At 36.5% G+C, this 10,839-nt stretch overlaps 1 protein-coding gene across 2 annotated transcripts; it reads left to right on the forward strand.

Moving 5' to 3' along the window:
• Nucleotides 1–1,525: 1,525 nt before the first annotated feature.
• Nucleotides 1,526–6,302, forward strand: LOC133801129 (auxin transporter-like protein 2). Of its 2 annotated transcripts, none has more exons than XM_062239279.1 (9): nt 1,526–2,350; nt 2,642–2,872; nt 2,986–3,171; nt 3,248–3,360; nt 3,479–3,662; nt 3,850–3,947; nt 4,498–4,705; nt 4,825–5,082; nt 5,825–6,302. In XM_062239279.1, exons 2-9 carry the CDS (start codon nt 2,690–2,692, stop codon nt 6,056–6,058), a joined length of 1,464 nt encoding a protein of 487 aa, XP_062095263.1. In that variant the 5' UTR covers nt 1,526–2,350; nt 2,642–2,689; the 3' UTR covers nt 6,059–6,302. The 2 variants fall into 2 exon arrangements, with proteins under 2 accessions (XP_062095263.1, XP_062095264.1); XM_062239280.1 differs by lacking the exon at nt 1,526–2,350 and adding an exon at nt 2,507–2,528.
• The last annotated feature ends 4,537 nt before the right edge of the window (nt 6,303–10,839 follow it).

The raw sequence follows: 10,839 nt of genomic DNA on the forward strand, positions 1-10,839 counted from the left end.
GACAAAATGTTTTTTTTTTCTGAACTATAACACTTATTTTGTCCATTTCGTTAAAAATAATAACTGATATGACATTTTAAATTAATTTTTTAATTAATTAGTTGATTTTAAATTAGAAAAAAAATAAAAATCATTTTAAAATAAAAAATTAATGAAAACTTATTTTTAAATTTATGAAATTATATGAAATCCTATAAAATAGAAAATCAATAAACATAAATTTTTTTAATTCAAATATAATTGTAAAAAACTAAAATCAATATTTTGAAACTAAATTAAAATCTTTATTGTAAGAAATTAAAGATTTTAATTTAGTTTAATTAGTTTGGAATATTGATTTTAGTATTTTTTTTAATTATATTTGAATTAAAAACTATTAATGTTTCTTATTTTTTTTAATTACTAAATTTTATATAATTTAAAATCATCTTTTATGAATTTTTATTTTTTTAATTTAAAATTAGGTAATTAATAAAACAATTATTTTAAAATATTTTTTACTGTCACTCAATCAAACAGTTATTATTTTAGATAATATAGTCAAAAATCTATAAATATTATAATTCGAGGGATATTTATGAAATAAAAAAAATTTAGGTGACAAAAATTTACTACTGTTATAGTTGGATTGGAAGTGAAAAAATCTTTTTTTTTTTTTGGGACAAAATGAATATTTTGATTTTTTCACTACATAAAAAATAAAAAATGAATCCTAGGATAATAAACTATAAAAAGTGGGAAATGGGATGGGAAGTGATGGAGGTGGAGCCAAGTCTCCGATAATGGGTTAGTCTGAGCCGTCTGATTAAAGAGCATCTTTAATATGATGACCCGGCGGGAAAGTGGGGTTGGGCTTAATTGCGCGCGTGTTTTCTTTTATAGCGTGCGGGAACACGGCGTGGCGGGGTCATTATGGCTCAGCTCGGCTCTCCACGGCTCCCAATTCAACGAACGCGCTGAGCCGAATCCGTAAAAAATAAAAAAGGAAAAATCATAATGGGCCTCCATAATAGCCGGTTGGCTGGGTTGGGCGGCCCACGATAAAAAAAATCCTATCGTATCTATCATTGGGGACTGTTGGTCTCACTCTCTATAACTGCGCGTGAAGCACACACGCTCGGACATCACGTACTTATTCCAACGGTTACAGCTGTTTTTTATGTATCGAAGAATCTTAACGCGTGGGATAGGCATCTTTTCCTTTGGTTGGGGGACAGGAAGGAAGTTGATGGAGCCTCGATCAAATTAAATTAAAAATTTCTATCTCAAAATTAAAATTATTAATAAAATAATTTCCTAAAACTATTATTGACTAAGATTTGGATCCGGGTTTTTCTTTTTCTTTTTTCAACGTTTCAAACAAAGAAGTTAGTTACTGTTACTTCTGCTAGTACTGTAATTTTATCCAAATAAAAAGTCGTTTTCTATGCTTAAAAAAAATAAACAAATTATGTAATCAGAGCCGTTGAAGCGGTTGCTTTTGGGTTCTATAAAAGAGAAGTTGCATTGTATAAATTTGGTCCTTACTGATTAGAAAACAACCTTCTCTTCATTCCACTTTGAACTCAAAATTCCCTGTCACTAAAGATCGATATACCAAGAATCGAATTGGAATTGGAATACAGAGAATTTGGGTTTCGTCTCTCTCAACTTTTTTTTCTTCTTCTTCTTAATCTTGTTCTTCTGCTCGTGTTGTAATCTCTCTTTTACTCGTTTCAACCTCACCTTTCGTTTAAAGCAAGAGTCATCACTCATCACTCTCTAGTATATATATAAATATATATAATATATATTGAGTTGAATAAGAGCTCAAAAGTGTCTTCCTTTTTCTTCTCCTTCTTCAACTTGAGACAGTTTTTTTACAATTTGGTTCCTGCTTTTGAAGTCTCGCCGTCTTTGGTTTCGGCCAGAGCAGATTTTGGTGGTGCATTAAAAGTGAGATCTTTAAGAAGACTAGGCATAGTTTTTTGGCAGGGCTAAGAAGATTTGCAGCTGAAGATATTGCAATTATTTCGACGCATTTAAGTCCATTCATATAAATATATATAATATATATCTTTTGCACTCTGTACCAAATTCTGCAATGGATAATTCATGACTCTCTCTCTCTTTCTCACTCTGTCTCAACTGTGTGGCTCTGTCTCTGCTTTTTCTCACTCTCTAATAGTACTACAACACTAGTTTTATCATTCTACAAACTAGCTGGGAAAAAAAATAAAGTTGACAAATCAAAGTCAAGGCCGAAAAATAAGTTCGTTTTGCTTGGAAGAGAGTGAAAGATCCGAGTTTCATTCACTTTGCTTTCTTCTCCTTCATTAGAGGGAAAGTGACATTTCAGAGTTCAGACAAGGTATTACTATATAATAGCTCGTAAGAGGATTTGGTTTCACTCTGGTCACCTTCGTTTGTTTAAAACATGTTTTAGACTATACCCTTTTGGTTTTTCCCAGTTTTTATCCTTTTCCCTTTGGATTTCTTTGGAGGGGTTTTCTCTTTTTTTTTTTTTTATAGCTGAGAAGGAATTTCTGGTATTTGGATCTGGGGTCTTATTGGCTTTCGTTTTCTGGGGTTGCGTTTTTTCTTTTTCTATTATTTGATTATGTAGTAGTTTTTGTCTCATTGACTGTCTTTTATGTTTTAGATCTACCAAGATTTAGACGTTGCCTTTAGTGATCAAAAGACCAAGACAATGTTGCCTCAGAAGCAAGCAGAGGAAGCCATAGTCTCTAACTTCAGCGAGGGCGATGGCCATGATCAAGCCAAGGAAGAAGGATCAAAAGAAGAAGAGAATCAATCAATGTTCAATGTCAAGAATTTTCTCTGGCATGGTGGTTCTGCCTGGGACGCTTGGTTCAGCTGTTCTTCCAATCAAGTAATTTAGAAAAAGAAAAAAATTCCAGTCAAACATATTATCATACACTTGTTGTGTACTTGCAAATTTGTTTAATTTCATCCACATAATTGCTTTCATCGTTTTTATTGCAGGTTGCTCAGGTTCTCTTAACATTGCCATACTCGTTCTCTCAACTGGGAATGGTCTCTGGGATTGTGCTTCAGATATTTTATGGACTGGTTGGAAGCTGGACTGCTTATCTGATCAGTGTACTCTATGTTGAATACAGAAGCCGAAAGGAAAAAGAGAACGCTAGCTTCAAGAACCATGTCATACAGGTTTGACAGACACCATTGATAGCTAATCCATTTAAACAATCTTTGAACGACACTAACTTTCTTTCAAACGACACAGTGGTTTGAAGTGCTTGATGGTTTACTCGGTCCTATCTGGAAGGCCTTGGGGCTTGCTTTCAACTGTACTTTTCTTCTCTTCGGATCTGTCATCCAACTCATAGCTTGTGCAAGGTTGAAAACCAAAAAAAAAAAACTTCCTTTTTCTCTCTTTTGTATTTAATATCCAAAAAAAACATCTGGGTTTTTGTCAAAATCTAAAATTTTGTATTGGAAATGTGAATTTGATCAGTAACATTTACTACATCAACGACAATCTAGACAAGAGGACATGGACGTATATCTTTGGAGCTTGTTGTGCCACCACAGTGTTCGTTCCCTCTTTCCACAACTACAGAATTTGGTCTTTCCTTGGCCTCGGGATGACCACATATACTGCTTGGTATCTGGCTATAGCTGCTCTTGTCCACGGCCAGGTAAATATACACACACTCACACATATTTATAGCTTCTTTATCTCCCATGTTTCGGATCTTGAAGCCATTATTATGGTCTTTTTTCTGAACCCAACTTTTTCTTTTTACCCCTCTTTTTCTTTTTTATTTTATTTTTAATAAAGATTAAAAAGTTAAGTTTAGAAGTGAATGGAATTTGGCTTTGTAGGTTGAGGGAGTCCAACACACAGCTCCTACCAAGCCTGTGCTTTACTTCACCGGCGCCACTAATATACTCTACACCTTTGGTGGCCATGCCGTAACAGTGTAAGCTAGCTTTTTTTGTTCTTTGTAATAATTATTAATCAATTTTTATTAAATAATTAATTAATAAATAATTTAAAAAGAGAGAAAAAAAAAATTATTTGGTTTGTTTCTACGCGGCTTCTGTTAGCAGCTTTTGCCGGCCAACTCAGTGTTCGAGACCCACAGACAAAATTATATATATGCACTCTACTTTTTGTTTACTTAGAAAACAACACTACCTTGCCCTCTTCTCCTCTCTATCTCCACTTTTACTGGAAAATTTTATACAGTAAAACTGGTCCAACTTTTTTTAACAAACTGGTTTTGTATTTTTTCCTTGAATAAAACTAATATCATATATTATATACTTACACGTCAGTTGATTTTAAATCTAGTTTCTTTTGTCTTTTACTTCACAGCATAATTTCTCCATCATAGTGACTCAAAAGATCATTAGTCATGTAGTAGCTGGAGGAAGAAATGACATGAGGGCATTATTGGAAATACACACATAATATGTATGATTATTGTTAATCTGATATGGTAATTATTATGTGATAAAATGTTTCAGGGAAATCATGCATGCCATGTGGAAGCCACAGAAGTTCAAGTACATATATTTGTTGGCTACTCTCTATGTTTTCACACTCACACTTCCTTCGGCTGCATGTGTTTACTGGGCATTTGGTGATGAACTCCTCAACCATTCCAATGCCTTCAGTCTCCTCCCCAAGAATGGCTTTCGTGATGCTGCTGTCATCCTAATGCTTATTCACCAGGTTCGATTACTTGTCGCTTTATCGATCACATACTCGATAAATTTATCTGTATTAGCGTGTGATGCTCAACACCGCAAGAAGTGAGTGATGTGATTTTTTTTTTTTTTTTTTTGGTGCAGTTCATCACATTTGGGTTCGCATGTACCCCATTGTACTTCGTGTGGGAGAAGGTGATAGGGATGCATGACACAAAAAGCATATGTTTGAGGGCTTTGGCTAGGTTGCCAGTTGTGATACCAATATGGTTTTTGGCCATAATATTTCCTTTCTTTGGGCCCATCAACTCAGCTGTTGGGGCTCTACTCGTCAGCTTCACTGTCTACATTATCCCATCTCTAGCTCATATGCTCACTTATAGAACAGCCTCAGCTCGCCAGGTAATAATAATAAAAAAAATCCAACACTATTAAATGTCAAACAGTGACATTCTTTTATTGGATTTTGTCCTGTTAGGAGATACATCTTGTTCTCTTTTATAATTGTTGAATTAATAGTTGTTAATTAGTGAAAACCTAAACGACTGGAGTATATTAAACCTTAATCTAATTCTAAATATATAAAACAAAACATGCAATGCATAAATCCAATTCATTTTTTACAAAAAGAAGACAAATATTAGTAGCAAGGAGAGAAAAGTGGTGTATTTAGGTGGGGAGATGTGGTAATTATCCTATTTTGTTGGGGGTATTTTGGTCAATATAGAATGAGTTGGCACCCGAGTTTGCTGGGAATTCACACATTCTGTAGTTGCAGCCGAGAGAGAGAGCATGCAGAGGCAGTGTACAAGAGCATTTACTGCTTAGATTTGAAATGTTACGAGAAGAGCTGAGATAGGTGAAGAGTCATTTTCGTTTAGTTATACACTACAGTTTGAGCATTGTACTGTCTCTAATGAGCTGGCTGATTTGACTATCTTTCAACCGGTCGGTCCTTGGAAATAAAATAACAAAGAAATATAGATTATATATATAAACAACATATTCTTAAACTATGAATGAATATTCTAAAATTAACTACTTTAGACTTTAGCAGTGTCATGTTGTGTTGTGTTATGTTAAATTATTTGTCACATTTTATGATCTCACATACTTTTGTTTCATTTGGTGTAATTTTCAACAGAACGCAGCAGAGAAGCCTCCTTTCTTTATGCCAAGCTGGACGGCAATGTATGTCTTCAATGCCTTCATTGTGGTTTGGGTGCTTGTGGTTGGATTTGGGTTCGGCGGATGGGCTAGTGTCACCAACTTCGTCAGGCAAATTGACACTTTCGGACTCTTTGCCAAGTGCTACCAATGCAAACCCCCAACTCTGCCGAGCAACGCCACCGCCGCCCCCCCGCACCATCTTCACTGAAGAAAAATAAAATTTGAAAAGAGGAGAAAAAAAATTACTTCATATTTTGTACCATACATGGGGCAATAGTAATATTTCCCCTACATGTAATGTGTGTTGTTTTTTGTTTTTGGGGTCATTTTGATTCTTTTTTTGTTAATTTAGTTGATAAGTAAAATAGTGTGTTGCATTGTGATGATGATTTCCTTTGCTATAAAAGCATTATAGGCTATCTAATTAAATTAAAGATATATATATGTTTTTAGGGGGTTTTTTTTTATTATAATTATTAGTGGGATATTTTACATATGATTTTGTTGTTCGTGTTTCTCATACCTTGCAATGTCATTATTACTTAGCATGTTTCCAAAGTGGATTATAAAATTGAGAAAAGGGGTATGGGCTTGTCTGAGTTTTTTTAATGCATGTTGGTTTATTATTATTTTTTTAAATAAAGAGTTGGATATGGACAATTCTCTTATGGCCCTGGATATTTTGACCCTTTTGAATTTCGATTCCAATCTATATGAAGAGTTGCGTATGGGTCCAATCCTAATCGCACATGGGTTGCTTTGCTTGTTGTCACGTGCCACACTCTTTACTCCTAGATACTCTATGTTTATTCTCACATGTGTAAGATTGCTAAGATACATGAACCTCTTTTGTGGTTTCATACTCAAACAATTCACTTAAAAAGTTTGCCATTAAACTTAGTATCTAAAACAAAACAAAAAAAATTGTACTCTTTGATCCTTCTATTATCATTTGTCAAATTAGGGTTCATTGAATTAGAACCAAAGCTGTTTAACAACATGGGGAAACATTAATAAAAAAAAGAAAGGAAAAGTGGTTCTATGTTTGCTTTGACAATGATGATTACTAAATCAAATTATGCCAGAAAATTTAATTAAAGTTATTCTTCTTTTTTACACAAAAAAAAAAAAGAGATAAAGTAGGCAAGACTTATTTTTTCTTCTTTTTTGCTGGAAAGTGGATGAGAAAGTTGATTAAAGCTAATTAATTCTCTCCCCTGCATTTCCTTCCAAAAAATTTAGCCCTACACTACTTGGATAAATATGAAAGGGAAAGAGTTTTTATTTTTATTTATATTTTATAAAATGTCACATATATATATAGGATAAAGTGAATCAACACACATTTTTATAGGGAAATTTGACTTTTAATGCATTAAGTGACACTGTATTTAAAAAATACCCTATCACTATTTGACTCTCATTTTGGTCCTACTAATTACCTTACTACCCAAAATACCCCTGGCATTTTTTCCCACGGACTATCCGTATTCTCTCGGTCTCTCCCAAAATACCTTAGTCCCAAAGTAAAAAAACACTCAAACCCAATTGAATCCGTCAAAACCCAAGCATTGTCTTCCACGACCACGAACAAGGGCTCGAATATTGTCGGAGTTTTTGATCGGAGAAGGCGAAGGAGAAAACGTCGAGCAAATAGACCAAACTTTGAGGAAATAACCCCAAAGAAAGCCAATGTGAGGGATTTCATTTTTAATCTGCAATATGTGTATGTGTCTGGTTTTTTTGTTGATTTTTGTTCATAGGATAGACCGGGGCTGGGGAATGAAGAAATCTGGGTTTTTTCGAGATTTTTTATGCACCTCGATAGAAATCAATAGGACTCGATAATGTATGTTAGGGTCTGGATTTGACTGTGCCTCGATAGGACTCGATGGGACTCGATAGGACTCAATGATATTTTAGGCATATAGAAAATTTCAGCATATACCTCGATAGGACTCGATGTTATTGGCCAAATGGCTGATTTAGTCTTTGTCTCGATAAGAATCGATGCTATTGGCCAAATGGCTGATTTTAGTCTTTGCCTCGATAGGAATCGATAGGACTCGATGATATGGATACATGGATGATTGGAGCACTTGCCTCGATAAGACTTGATAGGACTCGATGTTATTGTTCATATGGCTTATGTAGCCTTTGCCTTGATAGGAATCGATATGCCTCGATAGGACTCGATGATATGGGTTACATGGCTGATTTAGCACCTGACTCGATAGGACTCGATAGTAACCAGATGATATCATGCTTTGGGATTGTTTAGCACCTACCTCGATAGGCCTCAATGGGACTCAATAGTAACTGCCTCGATAGTTACCAGATTGTTTTACATTTTTAACATTTTTAACATTTTTTTTTCAGATGCCTGACCTTATTGTGTCGTTGGAGAAGCATTTTCCTAGCCGTGTCACTTATAGGGGTAATGCTTACTTGGATACCCTTATAGAGCAGTTTCAGAGGCATGGTCTTATTGAAAGGACACAGGCATGCCCGTTGGGACAGTTCTTTAAGGCAAAGTCGTTTAGTTTTTCTGGGGTTCTGCTGCATCAGCTAATGTTGCGTAAGGTAGAAAGCAAGAAGCCTGAAGAGGGTCAATTCTACATGGGCAACACTATGTGTAGATTTGGTATTGCAGAGTTTGCCCTAGTTACCGGGCTAAATTTTGGGAAATCACCGTCCCCAAATGAGTTGAAAGAGCATCTTTCAAGTGATTGGATCATCTAGGAATATTTTAATGGTGATTCGAAGGTTAGTTTTGGTCAGTTGGAAGATGCTTTGAAGGCCTCGACAAACCCAGAAGATGCATTTAAGCTGGGTTTGTGCTATTTGATAGAGGGGGCACTGAATGCCCCAAAGAAAACAATGACGATATGGGGTGATTCCCTGAGGATGGTTGAGGATCTTGATTACTTTTTCAAGTATCCATGGGGGAAGTTGTCATTTAAGAAGGTTAGCAAAGGAGTTCAGAAGGACATGAAGAAGCAATTGAAACACTACGAGGAGAAGAAGAAAGAGGGTTCAAGCAAAAAACAGAATGAGGCGAAGTATAATTTCTATGGCTATGCACTCGTGCTTCTTTACTGGGCTTTTGAGGCCATGCCATCTCTCGGAAGTAAGTTCGGTGAGAACAGTGGGAACCAGATTCTGAGGATGCTTAGCTGAGCTACGAAGACTGATATCACTATTTCGACAACTCAGTTGGTTCCTATATTCGCCAACCGTCGAGTAAGTTCCATTTTATCTTGTTAAATGTTACAAATTAATTGATTGACGATTTATTTTATTAAAGTTTTTCTTACACATGTTATTCAACCATGCAGTTAGTTGTATTTTCCATGCTGAAGCCACGTCCCGGTGAGGTAGTCTACTACAATAGCCTCCCAGAAGTTGATTCCAGGTTATTCCCTGAGTTGGAATCAACTGTGGAGGAGGTTGGGACTGCAGCGGAGGAAGTAGTAGTACCTAAGAAAGAGACAGAGAAGCTGGCAAAAGTTGCAAAGGAAGCCTCCATTTTTTATGAGGATATCCCGAGGGTTGAGGAGGGCACTTCACAGGCCTGTGTAGCTTCCTCTAGTCAGGTTGCCCAGCCTGATTATGAGCAATTGATGCAGAGGCTCAAGAGGGTTGAGGAGGGCCAGGCAACCTTACTTCAGAATCAGACTACGATCATGGCTCAGTTGGCACAGCTGCTTTCAGTGGTCTCGGGTCGATCCACCAACGTAAAATCAGATACAGAGTCTGATATCTTGCCTGTAGACTACGAGCCCGGTGATCAACCCTCCACTCCACAGGCCCAGACATCTGTAGTTGCCAGTGATGCTGACAGTCCCAGTATACGAGTACTACAACCTGGGGAGGCAGGTAGCCTTGAAGTTGTTAGGAAGAAACGCAGGGCCAAGCGTTTTGATGACTTCACCGACCCAACGAAGAGGATGAGACAAAATAAACAGGGGTTAGTTGCAAAACCTTTGAGGAAGTGCGACCTGCAGCAGGAGGAGAGCTTCCATAAGTGGATCATCGGGAAGATCGACAACAAGAGAAATCGGAACGTCCATACTGGGATGCACGGTGTGGCATGGTTCTTGCAGTTGCACACAGTCCAAACTTGGCTTTGGGATTCAGTATGTTAATTACATTTATGTTTTCAATTCAATCTTAAAATATATTGATGGTACTAACGAATTTGCATGTTTTTTCAGCATATTGATGTCGCTTTGCACATGCTACGCCGCCGACGCCACATTTATCATGCTGCATTTCAACAGGATGCTGCGATCATGAACACCACATTCCCCCAAGTGTGCCTAGGTCGTTGGAATCATTTCAAAGAGACTGGCACTAAGTATACATGGAACGATGATGTGCTGAAAATGTTGAAGGGTGATGATAATCAATTCCTCGTATCATGGCAAAATATGAGTAAAGTATATTTTGCCTTGCACGTCGAGAAAGTCGCACATTGGATCGCCATTGAAGTCTCCATTCCAATGTGGTGCATCAATATTTATGATTCCAACCATAGCGTGCTTAGTCCGACTCTGTTGGAGGAAGTGATCAAGCCTTGGTGCTTATTGTTGCCTTCGTTGTTATGGTGTTCTTGCATGTTTGACGACCATGAGGACCTCCAGGTATCTCCTGAGCAGAACGTAAAGCCTTTTTCATATTGTCGTATTCCTCTGGAGGACTGTCCTCAAACTAAGACAATGTATTCCCCTATTTAATTAGTGTATTTTGAAAACTGAATATCAAAGTTATTTTTATCTTGTATTGACACAAAATCGATTATATGAAGTGGGGATTGTGCTATGTTTTCCATCAAATATATCGAGCATTTGGTTGCCAGGCTACCACTCGATACCGTTATCGATGAGAACATCTAGCATTTCAGGACCAAGTGGTGTGTGGACCTATTATATCATAATTTGTCCTTGTGATGCTCCTTACATTTTCTTGATATACATCTTGTATAGT

This window comes from Humulus lupulus, chromosome 9, assembly GCF_963169125.1.
Source record: "Humulus lupulus chromosome 9, drHumLupu1.1, whole genome shotgun sequence".
Lineage (NCBI taxonomy): Eukaryota > Viridiplantae > Streptophyta > Magnoliopsida > Rosales > Cannabaceae > Humulus > Humulus lupulus.